The sequence below is a fragment of the Oryctolagus cuniculus genome, chromosome 16 (genome assembly GCF_964237555.1).
Source record: "Oryctolagus cuniculus chromosome 16, mOryCun1.1, whole genome shotgun sequence".
NCBI classification, from domain to species: domain Eukaryota; kingdom Metazoa; phylum Chordata; class Mammalia; order Lagomorpha; family Leporidae; genus Oryctolagus; species Oryctolagus cuniculus.
In genome coordinates this window covers 28,859,948-28,880,006 of record NC_091447.1, presented here as the reverse complement: position 1 = coordinate 28,880,006, position 20,059 = coordinate 28,859,948, and the positions used below count along the sequence as shown (strand labels likewise).

Sequence of the window (20,059 nt, the reverse complement as noted above, 5' to 3'; positions counted from 1 at the left end):
GTGTGTTGTGTGATAACACTAAAGACGCATTTTCATAGCGAATTTCACGTCTCTAATATATATCAGTGACTGCAGTCACCATCCTGTACGGAGATTGCCAGACGTCACTCATCTTCACACCGAAAGCCTTTGCAGGATCTCTGTTCCCTCCACTCCTGACTGCCGCCCATGGGGCATCTCTCTCTGATCACTGGATGTGAAATGCTGAGTGATCTTCCTGATTGATTTGCATATCTTCGGGTCAGATGGCAGCCGGAGTTCTAGGGCTGGAAGGGGCTTGCTGTGGGTTACCCCTCTCTGTCTGCTGTGCAGTGGCTGGGAGCTGCTTGATCATGAGCAGCCTTCTAGGTGGGAACTTCCCTCACGCGCTACTTTCCATTGTAGCTTTCATGCCGCCTCTGAGCATATTCAGAATTAAAAATAGGAGGGTACTTCAGAAGTCTAGTGAAAAATGGAGTTGAAAGAAGTTTGTTTTGGTTCAAAAATTTCCTTTTTTTTTAAGATTTTTTTTTTTTTTGAAAAAGTTACAGAGAGAGTTAGAACCAGAGAGAGAGACAGAGGTCTTCCATTCCACTGGTTCACTCCCCAAACGACCACAGTGGCCAGAGCTGAGCTGATCTGAAGCTAGGAGCCAGGAGTTTCCTCCGAGTCTCCCATGTGGGTGCAGGGGCCCAAGGACTTGGGCCATCTTCTACTACTTTCCCAGGCCATAGCAGAGAGCTGGATCAGAAGAGGAGCAGCCGGCACTCAAACCGGTGCCCACATGGTATGCTGGTGCTGCAGGCTGGGGCTTGAACCCACTGCGCCACAGCGCCAGCCCCCCAAAATTTTCTTAAATCATACGTGCTTGTATATGCTTAAGACTTCTTAGTCAATCCAGTATTCAACCATCAGCAAGTGCTAATTTTTGTTCTAATAATTACATATAAACTACAATGAATAAATACCTTTATTTCTTCTGGGTACTATGTAATAAATTGTGGTTCCACTCCTGGAACTTCATTTCATGCTGTCAAATACCAGAATTAACAACAACAAAAAATCAACGTACAGGAAGTAAAACATCAGTGTAACCTTTGCAGACATTTCTTTTTAGGCATGTAAAACCAAGTTGTAAAATAGCATTATTGTTGGAGTTTACTTGGGTGGGTTTTTCTGTTTATGCTGGACTGGTAGAGGCTAAAAATAGAAACCTAATGCTTAAGATAGAAATCCTTTTTAGGGGCAAGTGCCATGGCTCACTTGGTTAATCCTCTGCCTGCGGCGCCGGCATCCCATATGGGTGCCAGATTCTGTCCCAGTTGCCCCTCTTCCAGTCCAGCTCTCTGCTGTGGCCCAGGAGTGCAGTGGAGGATGGCCCAAGTGCTTGGGCCCTGCACCCACATGGGAGACCAAGAAGAAGCACCTGGCTCCTGTCTTCGGATCAGCGCAGCGCCAGCCATAGCGGCCATTTGGGGAGTAAACCAACGGAAGGAAGACCTTTCTCTCTGTCTCTTTCTCTCACTGTCTGTAACTCTACCTGTCAAATAAATTAAAAGAAAGAAAGCAAGAAAGAAATCCTTTTTAGTCCCAAAAAGAAATCTTGATTGCTTCAAAAATTTTTTGCTCTTTGGCTGTGTAACGCCACTAACGCCATAGGTTTTGATCGCAGCCATTGTTAACTAGCAACATCAGCACAAACTAAACCCAGTCCTCCCACGGATGTATTTGCCTTGAATCTGCTTCTTGAACAGGGCTTTACGTCAGGGTTCATGGTAGGTGCTGTGCAAATGTAGTGTCCTGGTTTCAGGACGACAGCAGGTTTTCAGAAGCACATGAGTGGCACAGTGTTGGTGAAATGCAGTTTAAAAAGCTGTAAATCTGAGTGGTGACTTGGTAAGAAAATGAATATTCCAAGCCTTATGATAAGGGAAAATGCAAACGTGTATTTGTGTACATAAATGTGCTTAGGTACATGTCACCCTGGGGTAACTTTACAACCCTGTGTTTGTTTGTTTGTTTGTTTTTGACAGGCAGAGTTAGACAGTGAGAGAGAGAGACAGAGAGAAAGGTCTTCCTTTTTCCGTTGGTTCACCCCCCAAGTGGCCGCTACGGCTGGTGTGTTGAGGCCGGCACGCTGCACAGATCCAAAGCCAGGAGCCAGGTACTTCCTCCTGGTCTCCCATGGGGTGCAGGGCCCAAGGACCTGGGCCATCCTCCACTGCACTCCCGGGCCACAGCAGAGAGCTGGCCTGGAAGAGGAGCAACTGGGACAGAATCTGGTGCCCCAACCAGGTCTAGAACCCGGGGTGCCGGCGCTGCAGTCGGAGGATTAGCCTAGTGAGCCGCAGCGCTGGCCACAACCCTGCGTTTTTTTCTAAGCATTTCGGATTTCCCTTGCCCCCATTTGCCTTTTTCTTTTTAATTTTCTAATTCAGTTTCAGCCAGTGTTCTTAGATGTTCCCAACAATGGAGATTGGAATGAGTTCAATGTGTAACGCTGTTGAACTAGTTGTCCTGCCCTGCTGCCAAGGTCACCAGGAGGATCTTCACGGGGTGTTGGGAAGAGGGTGTTGGGAGGAGATACCATAGGACTGGGGTTGGTGTGAGGTGATTGAAGGGAAGTTCAGCCAAGCAGGGCGTGGCTCCACATTGGATGCTGTCAGAAACAGAGAGCAATTCCACATGTGGGTTAAGAAATCTTACCTAAAAGAAGGAAAGACTAAACCAGGGCCGAAGTCATGACTGGTTAAGAAGCAGCAGCCTCTTATTTTATCCAGGACAGAATGTTTGCTCATTTCTCTGTCTTATAAACTTACTGCATTCAGATGTGATTATGGAGTGATCTTGTTTTTGTCCTGATCCTTCATGGTCATGAAGTGGCCTTGTCTGTTGTTGGTATCCTGTGCAGTTGTTGATATTCACCCAGAGAACACCAAGGCCTGGCTGTGAGTGCCAGGCCAGCTTCGAGATGTCAGCTTTTCTTTTCTCAGTTGGAAGAAAAAGTAAAAATGTCTGGCTTTTGGTAGATCGCTTCTGCTTAAGGTATTTTACCAAAACGTATGCTATCTGTTTGTAATTTTTATAGAAATATATAGAGATATTCATAGAGGGCTATACAACAAACAATTAATAGTATTTGTATTAGTTTATTTATTTTTTTAACTTTTATTTAATGAATATAAATTTCCAAAGTACAGCTTATGGAGTACAATGGCTCCCCCCCCCCCATACCGTCCCTCCCACCCACAACCCTCCCCTTTCCCACTCCCTCTCCCCTTCCATTCACATCAAGATTCATTTTCAATTATCTTAATATACAGAAGATCAGCTTAGTATACATTAAGTAAAGATTTCAACAGTTTGCTCCCACACAGAAACATAAAGTGAAAAATAATAGATGATTTTTTTTAAATGATGATGAAATCAGATCAGACCTATTGTCATGTTTGATCCCAGTGAGAGTCAAGTTGGGAGTTGATAATTTCTTTTTTTTTTTTTTTTACTTATTTATTTTTTTTATTTTTTTTTTTACAGAGGATCAGTTTAGTATGCATTAAGTAAAGATTTCAACAGTTTGCACCCCCATAGAAACACAAAGTGAAATATATTGTTTGAGTACTCGTTATAGCATTAAATCTCAATGCACAGCACATTAAGGACAGAGATCCTACAGATTTATTTATTTATTTGAAAGAGTTACACAGAGAGAGGAGAGTCAGAGAGAGAGAGAGAAAGAGAGGTCTTCCTTCCGCTGGTTCACTCCCCAATTGGCCGCAATAGCCCGAGCTGTGCTGATCTGGAGCCAGGAGCCAGGAGCTTCTCCTGGGTCTCCCTTGGGGGTGCAGGGACCCAAGGACCTGGTCCATCTTCTACTGCTTTCCCAGGCCATAGCAGAGAGCTGGATGGGAAGTGGAGCAGCCAGGAGAAGCACTCACATGGGATGCCAGCACTGCAGGCGGAGGCCCCACCCACTACACCACAGCACCGGCCCCAGTGTTAGTTTATGACAAAATTGTAAATATTCTCTGTGACCTTCATTGGTATTTCTTCTTCTTTTTTGTAGTAAGCATGCATTACTTTTAGTATAATAAAAATTAATGAGAAGGTATAAAGTAGTCTTCACTATTTTAAAGTTTTATTTATTTTTTTTAGATTATTTATTTATTTGGATTATTTATTTATTTGGGGGCAGGAAGGGAGACAATGCTCCAGTTCGCTGGTTCACTGCTTCAAATGCCTGCAGCAGTTGTGGCTGGACTGAGGCTGAGCCTGAGAGCCAGGAATGCAGTCCAGGTCTCCCACACGGGCGACAGGAACCCAGTTACTTGAGACTTCACCACTCCCTCCCAGAGTCTGCATTGGCGGGAAGCCGGAATCACGAGCCAGAGTTGGGAATCAAACGTAGGCACTCTGATGTGAAATGTGGGCATTGTAACCACTAGGCTGAACACCCTCTCCTCAGCTATTTCAGATCTTGTTTTAACTTAATGCCCCATCGTATGAAACTCCCTACATTATTGAAGTCTATTCTTCCAGCCATCTTGCAGATCTATATAATTTTCCTGACTATTCTCCATTGAACCTTTAGGTTGTACCCAGTGTTGGTCATAAAGCATGCTGCAATGACTCTCGAAACCTTTGGGTGTGAACATTGATCTGTTCTTCTGACTGTTTTCCTAGTATTGGAAGATTGAGTCAAAGTCATGATTATTTTTTAGGCATTTGATAATACTTATCAAGTGCAAGTGCATTCCAGAAAACTTACATCAATTTATACCAGATATGTGTGAGTATGTATTTCACCACATCTTTGCCAATCTGATATATAAAGGTATTCAATTGTTCTGTTTTGTAATATGTTTGAATTATTAAGAGATTTTGAGCATCTATGTTAGTCACTTTTAGATCTTCCTTTGTGATTTGTTTGATTATATTTTTTGCTCAAGGCAGTTTTTAATATTTACCGTAGAAGCTAGGACAATGAAGACTGTCTACTTGATATTTATTGTCAGTTTGAGCACAAATTATTGCTGCTTACTGAATAGCCTGCAGCCTTTTCTCCAATTTTGGCTAAATCTGGAATAATTATTCGTGTGCCCAGAGAGGCATTATGTAGGAGGCTAAGTGCGACTTTGGAGTAGACACTGAAGTACGTATAGAGAGGATGAATATCTGTTGCCAGGTGGATGTGAGTCTACCCAACAGCCATCAGTTCTGCCACCTCGGTGGACACTATCAGTGACTGGCCCACGTGCCCCATTAACCCTAGGTTTTTATGAAGGTGGTAAGAGGGTAGATTATAAAGCATGAAGGCAGGTTCATGTCACTTGGTTTCTTTTGCGGGTGGTGTCCTGATCGCTCTCTTTTTTTTTTCCCTTTTGCTTCACTTTGAATTGATTTCAGGGCTTATTTAAATCATAAACCTGTACATTCAGGTAACTTTTTGTCTTACTCAAGACTTGCCACTTGTGTCTTTCTCTTTCATGTACTTACATGAGAGAATCTCTGTCTCTGCATTCATCTATCATTGAGATGTTTAGTTAAAATCAGAAATATTTGTTCATTGCACACAACATTAATTTAAGTTTAATCACCCACTGAATGACTTTTGTGTTGATTCTGCCCTACCGATGCAGGGGTCCAACTTTGAGCCCAGCCTCAGAAATGGATCCTTACACAGTAGCAAACTAGAAAAGAAACACAGTGTATTTGGCATTAACCAGCTTTATTAAGTCCACAGGATTCACGTACAAGATTTTCTTTTAGTGGTAAAATTTTTAGTAAGTGTCCCTAATCATTTCTGAAAGGATATTCACAGTTATAAATTTACATGTGCAGACACTGCAATTGCTAGTTTAAATAGGACCCTTCATGCACTGGCTTGATTGCTAAGCAGTATGATGGATAGGTGGATTCTTAGATCTTTATCTGCCATCCCTAGTTTTTTAATAAAAAGGAAACTGCTCCTAAATGGTACCTCTAGTGTTTAGCTTCCCTTGTTACCATGGAACCTGAAGTGTAGATTTCTTGGTTGGTAAATTGACTGTGACCTCATCCTGATATGGTATTTTTTAAGTTTCAAAGCATAGTTCTATTTTCGTAGTTTTCACAAGATCAGTTAAATTCAAAGACTTGTCCCAAGTCTGTGTTGCAGGGTCACGGTGTTTACTCCAATGCTGCCTGTCGGAATGGGCTCTGGGCATCCCTGAGTGTGGAGACTTTCTGTGGTAGCACTGTTTGGTCTGTGTTAACTTCTTTAGACATGTTAGACTACCTGTAGGGAAAGGAGATTGGAGGATCATTGCTCGTCCAGAAAATAGCCACCACATTTAAAACAATATTCTATTGGGGAACTTCCATCTTTGTTTTTCCATGTGTTGAGTTCTCTCTTGATGCAGACTGTGAACCTGTTGGTGGTGTTTAGAAAAGCTGTGTGTTTTAAATGTTGGTCCTGAGCTAAAGCAGGAGGCAAAATAGAGGCACTTGTGCTCCCCAGTTTTCTGTCTGTCTTTCTGCCTCCATTAAGATTCAAGTCTCCTGCCTGCTGTCAGTAGCCGGTCATGGCCCCAGGCCTTCTCCACGCTTACTAATGTTTTCCCTCCCTGTGTTTTTTCTCACTCGCCTTCTGGACTTTTTAAGTTTCCTTCACGATCTTTCTTAATCTCAGCTTTTCAAATCCTCCTGTGACAAGTGCCCGCCCCCACCCCTCATTGTGCCCCGCGTCTGCTCTTGCTGAACCTGTCGTGCGTGGTGTGCTGTAATCTCTACCTCGAGCATCCCAGCACCTTCTCTGACCTAAGAGAAGTGATCTTTTTGAAATCCTTGTTTCCTTTAAGCCCCTTGAACCTTCCAGTAGGAACCCAGTTGGTACCCAAGACTTCCCCATGGTCTGGAAGACTTTTGTCAGACACGCAGCGTCTGAGACTTTCCCTGCCCACGCCTCACTTTCCTGCTTGCCTCCGAAGCTGGCAGAGTTACTGGCGCTGGAGAAGCCTGAAGGAGCCAAGTGATTCATAAACGTGAAAGATCACAGGGTGATTAAAACAAGGCCAATCATGCCCCTTTCCTCCATCAGGGAGGAGTGAGTGATGGGTAATGACGGGCATTAGGCTGTGGCTTTATTACATCGTGATAGGAATCTCGCCACACGTGTGGGAGATTGTGAGCTGCGCATCCTTACGCCACTCTATAGTGTAGCGAAGCATTAGATAGATTTATCAGCACAAAACATAGGAGAATAAAGTATATTGCTGAGGATGTGAGCACTCCTATTGAAATATAAGTACTGAGAGTGCTGACTGCCAGAATGTGGATTTATGGGAAATAAAGCCCTAAAATACTTTCTCCAACAACAACAAAAAAATATACCTCTTGGAAACAGCTTTTGCTCTCTCTGTACTTAGCTCCCATTGAGCTTAAATTGCTCTCAGTATTGTGATAATGACAATTCAATATTACAGGATGCGGAAGATGAACCAAATAAATTAACCAGCTGCTTTTAAGGGTAGCTCGCTCAATGGCTCACTCCCTAAAATGCTTTGTAGAACATTCGTGCTCAGTAGGTCTCTAGGCAGTTTTATGACTAGAAGAAAGGAATGGATTTTATTAAATGTCAGTGAAATAAAGGCAGATAGTGTTGTGGTAGTTAAATTAGTGTAGAATGTTTTTAAGAAAAGTAGTTTATCTTTTCTTAAATCACTAAAGCAGAACTTTCCTTGGCATTGCTGCCAGAAAATGTGTTTCTGCTTGAAATTCCCATAGATTGGGTTTTGTTTTTTTTTTTAAAAAGCAAATGGAGAGTGGATCATTTCTTCTCCCTCTTGTAGGATACTCTGTATCCTATGGAGTAAATATTATAAATAAATTTCCACACAAGAGTTGCAGAGAACAAAAATGAGAATGACTTCAAGATTACTAGCTGAAACTTAGGGTTTCACATGGATTGGAAAGTTAAGCTCATGAGCAAAGAATAAAAAAGGGATGGAGAGGCAAGACGGAAACAAATGCTCCAAGGGGCTAGGCCTGTATCATGAGGGCAGGTGCAAGAGCTGGGAGAAGTAGATACCAGGTCAGTGAAGACAGCCTTCAGAAGGGCACACAAAGAAATCACTGTTCAGGCCAAATTCACGGTCAGTAATTTGTCCCTGAAGTAAAGGAACCGCAGTTACTGAAAGTGAGTAGAGGAAGACTGACCTTAAAAATAATGTTGAAAGTTTTGACAAGTTATATCCCCTGGCCTTGAGCAAAGGAAAATAAACCAACATGATGGGAATTGGACATAGGATCAGTGTGAGTGAGTGAGTCCTTTGTAAAAGTGAAAATGTGTTAATTGTATAAATTGGTCACAGGATTCTTTCCTTTAAATATCGAGATTAGGGCAGATTCCAGTTGTTCAAAAGAGTTTAGAGGCATTACTAACTAATGGTGGACTGAGTAGCTAACTGGAGTGTTGGGCAGTTCCACAGCTCCTCCTGTGTGTGGGCAGAGAAGTAAACAATTAGGATTAGTAGGCGTAGGAAAGGCTGCTTACTGTCTAATATTTATTATGCCTGATGTGTCTGGGAAAATATGAGTGCAAGATATGGTCCCTTTCTGCCATGCGTGGACAGTCTGTTGGAAAGGGAGTACAAGTTAACGCAAGTGACACACAAATCTTTGTGATTTAACACCAAGATAAAGCACCATACTCATTGTGCTCTGCTGAAACCAGCATGATCATAAAAGGCATATAGAACCAAAGAATTCAGAGGAAGTTGTTTGACTTACAAAAGAATTCCCCTAAGTGGTGATTTTCCTTAATATATTTAAGATTCTTTCTTGACAGATAATTTCTTATTTTTCAAACATAAGGCCTAAAGGTAAAGTGATTTGGAATTATAAGATTAGCATCCCTAATCCAAAAATCTGCGATCCAAAATCCAGAACGTTGAAAAGAACCATGTGGAGCATTTCAGATTTTGGATTTTCAGATTAAGGATGCTCAGCTGGTACAGTATATGCAATTATTATTCCAGAATTCACAAAAACTCTGAAATCTGAAACTCTTGTGTTTTCAAGCATTTCATATACTCAAGCTATCCTGCTGTTTGAGAAAATATAACAAAAATAACAGGAGTCCTGTCTCCAATTATAATGTTAATTCATTAAGCTTAGTTTCATTTACAGAAGTTAGTATATTCCATTTTTGTTTGAGCAGTTGTTGCATAGAATGGCATGGACCTGTCTGTACCATAAACATAACATCGAGAAGCTTTTTTGCTATTCCGAGTCCATGTCAGAGCGAGATCCACAAGGTTTACTGGAGTCAGCCTTGAGATGAACTGAATGCAGAATTCTTCCTTTTCTTCCTGCCCTCTGCTGGAAAATTTCCTAGGAGCCAGAACAGGAGACAAAGGGAAGCTGGAGTCCAGCCAGCCGCAGCTCCCTGCACGACTGCAAGCAGACTTAAAGCTGCGAGTTTGAATTGTGGTCGGAATTGCAACAAGATTTTATTAAAAATTTCTAAAGAAGTTAATATTTTATTTAAAAAGTAGGTATGGTTTACATAAATTAGTTCCAACACATTTTTAATATTCTTCAAACATTCCTTCCTCAAGTAACAGGGAATTTTTTGTTACTGTTTATTGTTTCAAGTATAACCCTAAATTATCCTGATTATGAAAAGAAGAGGATGGATTTTCATCCCCATTAATGTGTTAGCATTATACTGTAATTCACAATATTCAGTGTAGAATACCTATAAAATACAAATAATCAATGTTGAATCTCCTGGAATCCGTTTCTGTAATTATGATATCTTTGTGATACAATTTTCATATTTTCCCATAATATTTATATGTGAATATACATTCATATTTTGTTTAAAGGATATTATATCTTGTACTGTTTAGTAATCTGTTTTTTAATTGCATATGCCCCGAGCATCTACTTAGGTTCATGCATCTACACAGAGAAAGTTGTTTAAAAATAGACACATGCTCTACAGTTACCTTGCCTTAGCACCCTGTGCTTGATCACGCCTTGGTTGTTAGTCTGTTCCTCACTGTCATAAATAGCTTTGCATACATCTTTACTTGTCTTAGCGCAGATCTGTTCTTAGCATAAACACACAGGCGTGGACCTACAGGATCGTTTTTAAGGCTGCGAATCCACCGTGCTCGCAGATCCTCCTGCTCAGTAGTTTGCAGGCAGCTCTTTCCCGCACACCTTCCCTCCCCACCTCCAGGCCTGACAATATCACTCTGATCCATCTTTGTCATGTCTTTTCTTTTTCTTTTATCTACCAATTCTAGGACCATTGCTCTGCTGTTTTGCTCATTAAATTTATAAAATGATTTGCCATCTCGCTGGGCAAACCCGCCCTATCCCCCCCAAATTACTTAGTTTTTTAAAACACATTTCTTCCCATCCTCCTTTCCCCAAATGAATGTTTAGCATTTTAAGAGTTCTAGACATAATACTTGGAGATTTTCTGAGGGCTTGCATTAAAATCACAGATGAATTTAGTGACTTCAGCTCTTCAGTTAGGATTTGGGGCCTTGTCCATGAACACAAAGTAGCTTTCCATGGATTCAGATCCGGTTTTATATCCCTCAAGTGTTCATTCAGTGAGTGTGTGCACAGCTGTTTTTGTTCCTACTCACTTTCAGATCTCTAGATGTTTCCCTGTTTACAACTTTGATTGCATCCCTAAAGTTTAGGTTTGTCATGTTTATATTCTCATTTTCCAAGTATTCTGCTTGTAATACAATTTCTTCTTTTGCCCAAGGACTGAGAGTATTTTTTTAAGACCTGCTTTATTTTTCTTGTCTTCCAGTACTAATTTCTTGCTGAATTTTATTGTTACCTTAGAATGGTAAGAAGAATTACATTTCTTTAAGTTCTGGGTTTTTCAGTGTCTTACTTGCATGTGAGCCAGGAGCTGGAGATTTCTCTTCCGGGTAATTCCGGTTCTTGTCATAAATTGCGTTTTTCCCCAACCGTGCTTGCCAGGTGACACTGGAACATTAGTAGCTACGTGAGTTGACCCAAGCCTTTGTGTACAGGGTCTTCTCACTTCCAGCCCACATCATGCTGCACCGGGGAGGTGTTTGCCCATTCTGGTACCCACTCCACCAACTCCTTCCCAGGAAGGCTTTTTCTGGAAATGAGTGAAATCAGCGGCCTTCCCTGGATCTTCTTTTTTGCATCTTCTACAGTATTTTTAACTTCAAATGTGGAGTATATTTAATTTTTCTAACACACGCACTTTTCTTCTCTAAATTCTGCATTGGTTGTTTCCGGGTGGGGATCGGTGAGGGAGGGGAGATTGGCTGCAGCGTTCCACCACACTTCTCTCCTGGCCGTCCAAGCATTCTTTCCAGCAGGTGGTTAGTGAGTGCTCACTGCGCCCGGCCCCTGCTCAGCGGCCTCTCCAGCAGACCCGGGCTGCAGTTTAGGATCAGCAGTTGGGTCTCGTGTATTTCTCATGTTGAAAAGAATTTTTATTAGTTGTGGGTGTTTACTTATTTTATTTTTTAAGTTTTTATTTATTTGTGAGGTAGAGTTCCAGAGAGAGGGGAGAGACAGAGTAAGGTCTTGCATCCGCTCGTTTACTCCCCAAATGACCACAACGGCCAGAGCTAGACCAATCCAAAGTCAGGAGCCAAGAGCTTCTTCCTGGTTTCCCGTGAGGATGGAGAAGATGGGCCATCCTCCACTGCTTTCCCAGGCCATAGCAGAGAGCTGGCTCGGAAGAAGAGCAGCCGGGAGATGAACTGGTGCCCATTTGGGATGCTAGCACCACAGGCGAAGGTTTAGCCTATTACACCGCAGCACCAGACCCTTATTTTTATTTTTTTGAAATCTGTTTATTTATTTATTTTGAAAGAGTTATATATGGAGAGAGGGAGAGACAGAGAGCACTCTTCCATCTGCTGGTTTACTTCCCAAATGGGTACAATATCCACGGTTGGGCCAGACTGAAGCCAGGAGCTTCATCCAGGTCTCCCATGTGGTGGCAGGGGGTCAGATGCCTGGGCCACCTTCTGTTGCTTCTCCTAGGCCATTAGCAGGAAGCTGGGTCAGAAGTGAGGCAGCCTGGGCAAGAAGCAGCGGCCATATGGTATGCGGGCATCACAGACCAGCTTTTCTCGCTACATCGCAACGCTAGTTCCAGCTGTATAGTTTTCATGGAGTGTGTTCTTCTCTCTAACAGGAATGGATCTCCAAGTTCTCTCTGCTCCTTTCCTAAATTTCAAATCTGTCCTCTGACAAAATACTGGCCTAACACCTGGGCTCTGTTCTCTGTGAGATGGCATAGGGAGAATGAATCACAGACAGAACACATGCTGAGCTCTCTCACTAGGGGAGCAGGAAAACAATGTGGTGGTGATTTTTTTAAAAAAAATTTTTATTTATGTATTTATTTGAAAAAGCCAAAGAGAGAGAGAAAATCTTCCAGTTGCCTGTTCACTCCCATTTGGCCACAACACCCAAGCCGGGAGCCAGGAAATCCATCCTGTTCTCCCATATGGGTGGCAAGAACACAAGTACTTGGGCCATCATCTGATTCCTTCCCAGACGCATTAGCAGGAAGCTGGTTTGGAAGTGGAGAAGCCAGAACTTGAACCTGTACGACAATATGGGCTGTCTTCCTCACAAGCGGCAGCTTAACCCGCTGCACCACAACACTGCCTATCAACTGGTGATTTTTTTTTTAAAGATTTTGTTCTTTTATTTGAGAGGTAATGTTATAGACAGAGAGAGAGGTCTTCATCTGCTGGCTCACTCCCCAAATGGCCGCAACTGCCGGAGTTCTTCTGGGTCTCCCACATCAGTGCAGGGGCCCAAGCACTTGGACCATCTTCTGCTTTCCCAGGCCATAAGCAGGAAGCTGGATCAGAAGAGGAGCAGCTGGGACATGAACCAGCACCCATATGGGATGCCGGCACTACAAGTGGAAGCTTAGCCCGTTACGCCACAGCACCGGCTCCACAAATAGTGATTTTTACATTTGAACCTGAGATAGGAGAGGGCACGATGTGTTAAAGGTCATGAGCGGGTAGGACATAGCTCAGGGGAAAGACTGAGCCAAATGTGTTCCATAAAAATCCCTGCTTCCAGTCTCCACTGTGGAAATTGTAGGGCTGTGTTGCTTTTCCATGGGTAATGAGAATTTCAAATTGTGATATCATTTGAAAGTGACTATACTTAGCTTCCTTGTGCAGACGATACGTACTTTATTTTAGGCTTTTTTGTCTTACATTCCTTCTGCCGATAGGACCTGTTGAGAAAGATACATAGGAAACACAAGTCGGATGTGAATGTATTCTCTTTCTGCTGTTAATGTGATTTTTTTTCCATCTCTGCGGGTGGGGAGAGGACACAAAATATACTGAGGTGAACTGAAATTGCCTCTAGTGATAGGAATTTTGAAAATACTGTTAAGGAATCTGTTAGCAGCGTTTGCTCTTAAAGAGTAAATGTATTTCAGGATTGTATGCTTTCAGTTATGCATTGTATTAATGTCTTTCCTTAAAGGATTTAAATTTGATATATCAAGAAAAATATTTTTGTTTTACTCTAGTGATGCATGAATTACCAGAACTATGTCTTCATCAAAGTCTATGTCTTTGGACAGTTATGTTTTTCATTAAAATTTATTCAGCAAATGTTTTAAACTATAGATTCTTCCCTTAAAAATAAAAGCCCATAGTTAGTATAAACTTTTAAAATAAACTTAATTCTGAAGCAGCTTTTCCTATTTTGTGATAAGAGTTACTGCTCAGAAATTACTACTTATCCTGGGTTGAATGAAAAATGTGAGCTTTTGTTTGTAACTATTGCAGTTTCATAAGTGACTGATACCTTATTTGCAGTGAAAATCATAGATGGTTTGTGTTTTCCAATTTACAAAGTAAAGTAGTCTATTGGTAACATTTGAAGAAACTTCTGTGATACAAGTCGTTGGAATTAACTGCAGTGTGCTGTTTTCCATGAATCTTGGTATTTTGGTGCCATCTTGTGGCTTGTCTCTGCAGTGACTTCATTACACAAATCTGTTTTAAAAACTGTCTCCCGGAGGATAAGATATGCTGGGAATTTTTCCCAAAATGTAAACCATCTACTACTATAAATCTACATTAGAGAATGTCAAGAATGACTTGTTTGTTATTTAGTCCCATAGGAGGCAAAAAACTAAGGGTTCGAGTGCACTTGTATGGCTGTCAGTTTCTAAAATTCCATGTTTACGCTCATTGTCCCTAGTTGCTGCTGTTTGAGCGGTCGTGGATGAACAGATGGAAGTCTTCCGTTCTGCACGAAGGGGAAGGAAACATAAGGAACGTGAAGTGGAGAGGCCATCTCATTGCTTGGGCCAATAACATGGTAAAACCACATTTCCTTCTAAGTCCCCCCCCCCATCATTTATTTTATATATTTGAAAGTCAGAGTTACAGAGAGGAAGGAAGAGACAGCGAGAGATATCTTGTGTCCACTGGTTTACTCTGCAAATGGCTGTAACAGTCGGAGTTGGGCCAGGCCGAAACCAGGAGCCTGGAACTCCATTCAGGTGTCTCCAGTGCGTTGGCTTAACCCAGTGCACCACAGTGCCAGCTCCTCCCTCTTGTTCAGTGGTACCAGTGGGCTGGAATGATAGGACTGTAACACAGGGTGGAGACAACACTCACTGTGGAGTCATTTATAAAAGATGGCATGGCAGTTGATATACCTCCAAGGTTGAAGTAATTAGACTGCTCTTGGCTTTTATAATAGCATAATTCCCAGCATATTTGGGTAGAGTCTGAACCTGAGGTGTGGAGAGTAGCCTAGAAAATGAAAAGCCACCATAATAGATGAGGGGCTGCATTAGAAATGTGGTCTTGAAAATACTATTTGCCTATTGGCCAAGGGCAAGTAACAGTTGATATGAAACAAGTACTATTGCTGTTTCCCTTTTATGTCCTGTATAATTACAAGCAAAAACATAAACCTGCCTTTTAAAATATATATATATATATTTATTTATTTAAAAGGCAGAAGTGGGGTGGGGGATGGAGAGAAAGAGAGACAGATAGATCTTCCATTAGTTCACTCCCTAAATGGTCACGATGGCTGGGGGTGGGCCATGCCAAAGCCAGGTGCCAGGAGCTTCCTCCAGGTCTCCCAACGTGGGTATAGGGGCCTAAGGACTTGCCCATCCTCCACTGCGCTCCTAGGCACATTAGCAAAGAGCTGGATTACAAGTGGAGCAGCCAGAACCTGAACCAATGCCCAAATGGGATGCCAGCACTGCAGGCAGAGGCTTAGCTTCTATGCCACAGCACTGGCCCCTAGACCTGCCTTTAGGAAAGTGAATAGTAATTTTAAGTGCAATACTTAAAGTTTACTTGGTATGAATTGGAGCTAGTAGACAATTCTGAAAGTGACCTTTCTGGCATGTGGCCTATCTTTTGTTATTTCAAAGTACAGTTTAATAAATCAGTTCATTCCAGCTTCAAATGGTAGAAATCTCCCCAGAATCTACATTGCTATTCATAACTTTTCTTACTTCTCCTAGGTCACAGTGAAAGAAAACAAACCTGAGGCCTCTAGGTTCCTTTTTAGTTTGCAGCTTGCTTGCTGTTTCCATGTGAGAACTTTAAAATGTCAGATGCAGTTTTCTTTGTATAGGTGCTTTTTCAGATTCAAAGCCTTCTTGGAAAACAGCCCTCATTTTTTTGTGGTGGAACAATGCAATTAGAAATGTTATTCGTCTGTCACTCTGGAAATGCGGCTGTTGATATGTACACGTTTCACACTTGGGTTGGATTGGAGTCACCCGTGCAGCCAGTATTAACATCTCTTTGTCCAGAAAGAAGGTGGCAGGTTTTCCTGTATTTTTCATTCCAGTAAGGTTTGCATGGAGCAGGGCCATCTTGCCTTCATGTGGCTTTGTGCTCAATAAACAGAAGTTTATGGTGGGGGTTATCAGTGTTGTGCGGCTGGGGTTCCGAGTAAAGTTCTCTTTATGCTATTTTATCTTCCAGGGTGTGAAGATTTTTGACATCAGCTCAAAGCAAAGAATCACCAACGTGCCCCGGGATGACATAAGTCTCCGGCCAGACATGTACCCCTGCAGCCTGTGCTGGAAGGACAGTGTGACCCTGATTATCGGCTGGGGCACTTCCGTCAAGGTGCTGTCGCTTGGTCTTTATCCTGAGTCTGTGCAGTTAAAGGTCCCCTGGGAGTGGTCCAGATGACTGTGAGCTCTTGCACGGCCTCTAGAACCTAAGTGTTTTGCACTTGAGTGTTGTGTGGGGTAACCACTTCATGCTCTAATGCTGTCGCGCACATTGAGTGGGAGGAGGCGCTTCTCCATGCTCTGCAAGTCGCTCTGGAGCTTCTCCACGTTCAGCTTGGTGCTGCCTTTTTTTTTTGGGGGGGGGGGGGCCTTTTTTAATTTCCCACAACCCTGGCAGCCTTGGCTATTTATAGAATTCGTGCTTAGTTTCGCTGGTTGCTTAGATCTTCTTGTCTGTCTTCTTTGTTTCCCTAGGCTTTGGCCTTTAGCCTCTTTATTAGGGTTATTGATGGTGAGGAAAGAAGGTTAACACTAAATCATACCGTTTGCAGGGTAAATTTCACAGGGAAGACCCAGACTTATTATCAATAAAAACATTGGGGAGTATTTCCTGGGATGTGATACCTGACCCTCATGGACCTGCATAGGTGAAACTCAGCTGATCTACGGGAGGGCCCCCAGCTCCTTCACGTTCATTTCCTGCCTCCCAGTGCTTCTGTTAGATTAGATTAGTCAGAGCCAGAAGTTGGGTTGCTTCCCTTTAAAAAACAATAGCTGAATTGAAACAAAATCAGCTAAAAATTAGCTTTCGTAAAAATGGTATGAGGAGGTATCCCAGCCAAACTCAAAGGTTTGAAATCAGACAGACCTGGGATGAGCTCCAACGTCTTCATTTACTTCTTGTGCCCTCGCCAAGCCGCACTGTCTTCACCTGCAAAACCATGGTTCTTATAAAGAGCTGAGCATAAGCGCCAACACTCTGCAATTACTCAGTACACATTCGCTGTCAGCAGTGCGCCCTAAAATTCTAGAGCAGTCGGGAAAACACCTGGCCATTTAGAGTGAACTCTTCCTTGGAGAAGAGGAAAGCATACCAACTACTAACGCTATGATTGTTATTAAAAACTTGCATTGTCGGCCGGCGCCACGGCTCACTAGGCTAATCCTCCACCTTGCGGCGCCGGCACACCGGGTTCTAGTCCCGGTCAGGGGGCCGGATTCTGTCCCGGTTGCCTCTCTTCCAGGCCAGCTCTCTGCTGTGGCCCGGGAGTGCAGTGGAGGATGGCCCAAGTGCTTGGGCCCTGCACCCCATGGGAGACTAGGAGAAGTACCTGGCTCCTGCCATCGGATCAGCGTGGTGCGCCAGCCACGGCAGCCATTGTAGGGTGAACCAATGGCAAAGGAAGACCTTTCTCTCTGTCTCTCTCTCTCACTGTCCACTCTGCCTGTCAAAAAAACAAACAAACAAACAAACTTGCATTGTCCTCCAGGCCCTTACCATAATGCTATTCAGGGTCTCTTTCCTTTCCTTTGAATTGAACATGGGTAGTTTTTTTCATGTATTAGATGAAGACAGCCAGATTCATATGTAGAGTAACTGGAAGAAAAGTGCTTCTGGCCGCACCGCAGCTCACTTGGCTAATCCTCTGCCTGCGGCGCCACCACCCCAGGTTCTAGTCCCGGTTGGCCGCCGGATTCTGTCCCAGTTGCTCCTCTTCTAGTCCAGCTCTCTGCTGTGGCCAGGGAGTGCAGTGGAGGATGGCCCAAGTGCTTGGGCCCTGCACCCCATGGGAGACCAGGAGGAAGCACCTGGCTCCTGGCTTCGGAACTGCACAGCGCACCGGCCATGGCAGCCATTTAGGGGGTGAACCAACGGAAAAGGAAGACCTTTCTGTCTGTCTCTCTCACTGTCTAACTCTACCTTTAAAAACAAAAAAAAAAGAAGAAAAGTGCTTCTAAGAGTAGTTTAAGATAAAACAACTGGTCCCCTCATTTCCCTAACGCATGTGTCTAGTTACTCGGCCAATAATCTAACACTCTTAATACTTAAAAAATTTCTGAAATGGACCAGGTAACTTTTCTCTGCTTTTCTTTTTCTTTCTTTCTTTTTTTTTTTTTTTTTCAACTCTTACTTTCTTAGGATGGAAGACAAGGAAAATGAGCCTGTAGGGACATGTAGAGGTTCTCTGATTGCTACCAGTGTACTGTCTCTAGTGGCTGGATAATGGCCGCAAAGACAGCAGGTCTTGTTTCCTGGAGCCCTATGTATGGGAAGAAAAGTGAATATTACTGTATAGGACAGAAGATGTGATTAATTTAGGGTTGTGAGATGGGGGGTTATGCTACCTTATCTGGATGGGCTCTAAATACAGGTGCATGTGTACTTCTGGGAGGGAGGTCGAGGTCAGTGCTCCTGCACAAGAGAAGCCCCTCCCGCACAGGGACAGAGATGGAAGCATGGCAGCCACCAGCAGCTGGAAAAGCAAAGAACAGAGTCTGCTAGGCCTGTGGAGGAAGTGCAGCTCTGCAGAGCCTGGTTTCAGCCCAGTGAAACTGACCTTCGACTCCTGGCCTGCAGAACTGTGGGAGGATAAGTTTCAGGTGTTTGCACCCTCCAGGTTCATGGTAGTCTCTTACAGCAGCCAGAAAAATGAATGCGCTTTCACCACGCCCAAATTAGCATCCAGTTCCGAGAACATGTTCGTGTCGCACGGTTCATTTTATTGGCGCTTCGTTCTCTTCCGCTTTATGAGTATGCTGAGCACTTCTTAGTTCAGAATCTTAGTTCCGTGGAGCAAAGAGAACGTAAGGACGTCGGCTTCTCTCAGGAGGCGGTCATACTGGGAAGGAACAAGATCCAGGGTGATGAAGTGTGCCAGTGGAGCTAGCCATTTAATTAACTCGGCCATTTGCCCAGCAAACATTCACCAAGAACCTACCATGTGTTCTAGCATTCCACATACATATACGGGCAAATTGATGACTACTTGCCAGTAGTGCAGAGAGAGATGGCGATGTGGCTAGGGAGGGATGGGCAGGCCTCAGTGTGAGTCCTAACCGTGGCCTCGTGGTCTCGGGGAAGTCTCGGAGCACCCATGGTCTCATCTCCAGGTTAGACTTGATAACGTCCCCCTCCAGGGTGTCTGAGGCCTGGAGGAAACCCAGTCAGTTCTCAGTTCCTTTCAACATCTCTCAAGTTTCTGCTGTCAGTCTTCCTGCCAGGCCTCCCCACTCCACCCTGCCCCTTAATTTCACCATAAACAGAGCAGCTAGAATAAATAGCCTTTCTTTCTTTTTTTCTTTTCCCCAAAGAAACCTTTTATTTACGAGTACAAATTTCATAAGTACAACTTTAGGAATATAGTGATTCTTCCCACCATACCCACCCTCCCACCCTCACTCCACCTCCTCTTCCCTCTCCCATTCCCAATCCCATTCTCCATTAAGATTCGTTTTCAATTAATTTTATACACAGAAGACCAATTCTGTACTAAGTAAAGATTTCAACAGTTTGCACACACAAAACACACACAAAATATAAAAAAACTGAGAACAAGTTTTACAGTTAATTCGCCTAGTACAACTCAGTGAGGACAGAGGTCCTGCATGGGGAGTTAGTGCACAGTGACTCGAGTTGTTAATTTAACCATTAACACTCTTATATGTGTGACCTCAGTGATCAACAGAGGCTCTTGACGTGTGCCTCCCAGGCTGTGGAAGCCTAGAATAGTCTTTTTTTTTTTTTTTTTTTTTTTTTTTTTGACAGGCAGAGTGGACAGTGAGAGAGAGAGAGAAAGGTCTTCCCTTGCCCTTGGTTCACCCTCCAATGGCCGCTGCAGCCGGTGCAATGTGTTGATCTGAAGCCAGGAGCCAGGTGCTTTTCCTGGTCTCCCATGGGGTGCAGGGCCCAAGCACTTGGGCCATCCTCCACTGCACTCCCAGGCCACAGCAGAGAGCTGGCCTGGAAGAGGGGCAACCGGGACAGAATCCGGCGCCCCGACCGGGACTAGAACCCGGTGTGCTGGCACCGCAGGT

General features: G+C 43.4%; 1 protein-coding gene across 6 annotated transcripts in view; it reads left to right on the top strand.

Annotated features, from left to right (window-relative positions):
* VPS41 (VPS41 subunit of HOPS complex) overlaps positions 1 to 20,059 on the top strand; it is a 187,422-nt gene that overhangs the window by 101,125 nt on the left and 66,238 nt on the right. For all 6 annotated transcript variants that reach the window (XM_008261661.4, XM_008261660.4, XM_070059752.1 and 3 more), the window contains 2 exons: positions 14,230 to 14,349; positions 15,990 to 16,136. In XM_008261661.4, coding sequence (XP_008259883.1) covers positions 14,230 to 14,349; positions 15,990 to 16,136 — 267 coding nt within the window. The remainder of the gene's footprint in view (positions 1 to 14,229; positions 14,350 to 15,989; positions 16,137 to 20,059) is intronic.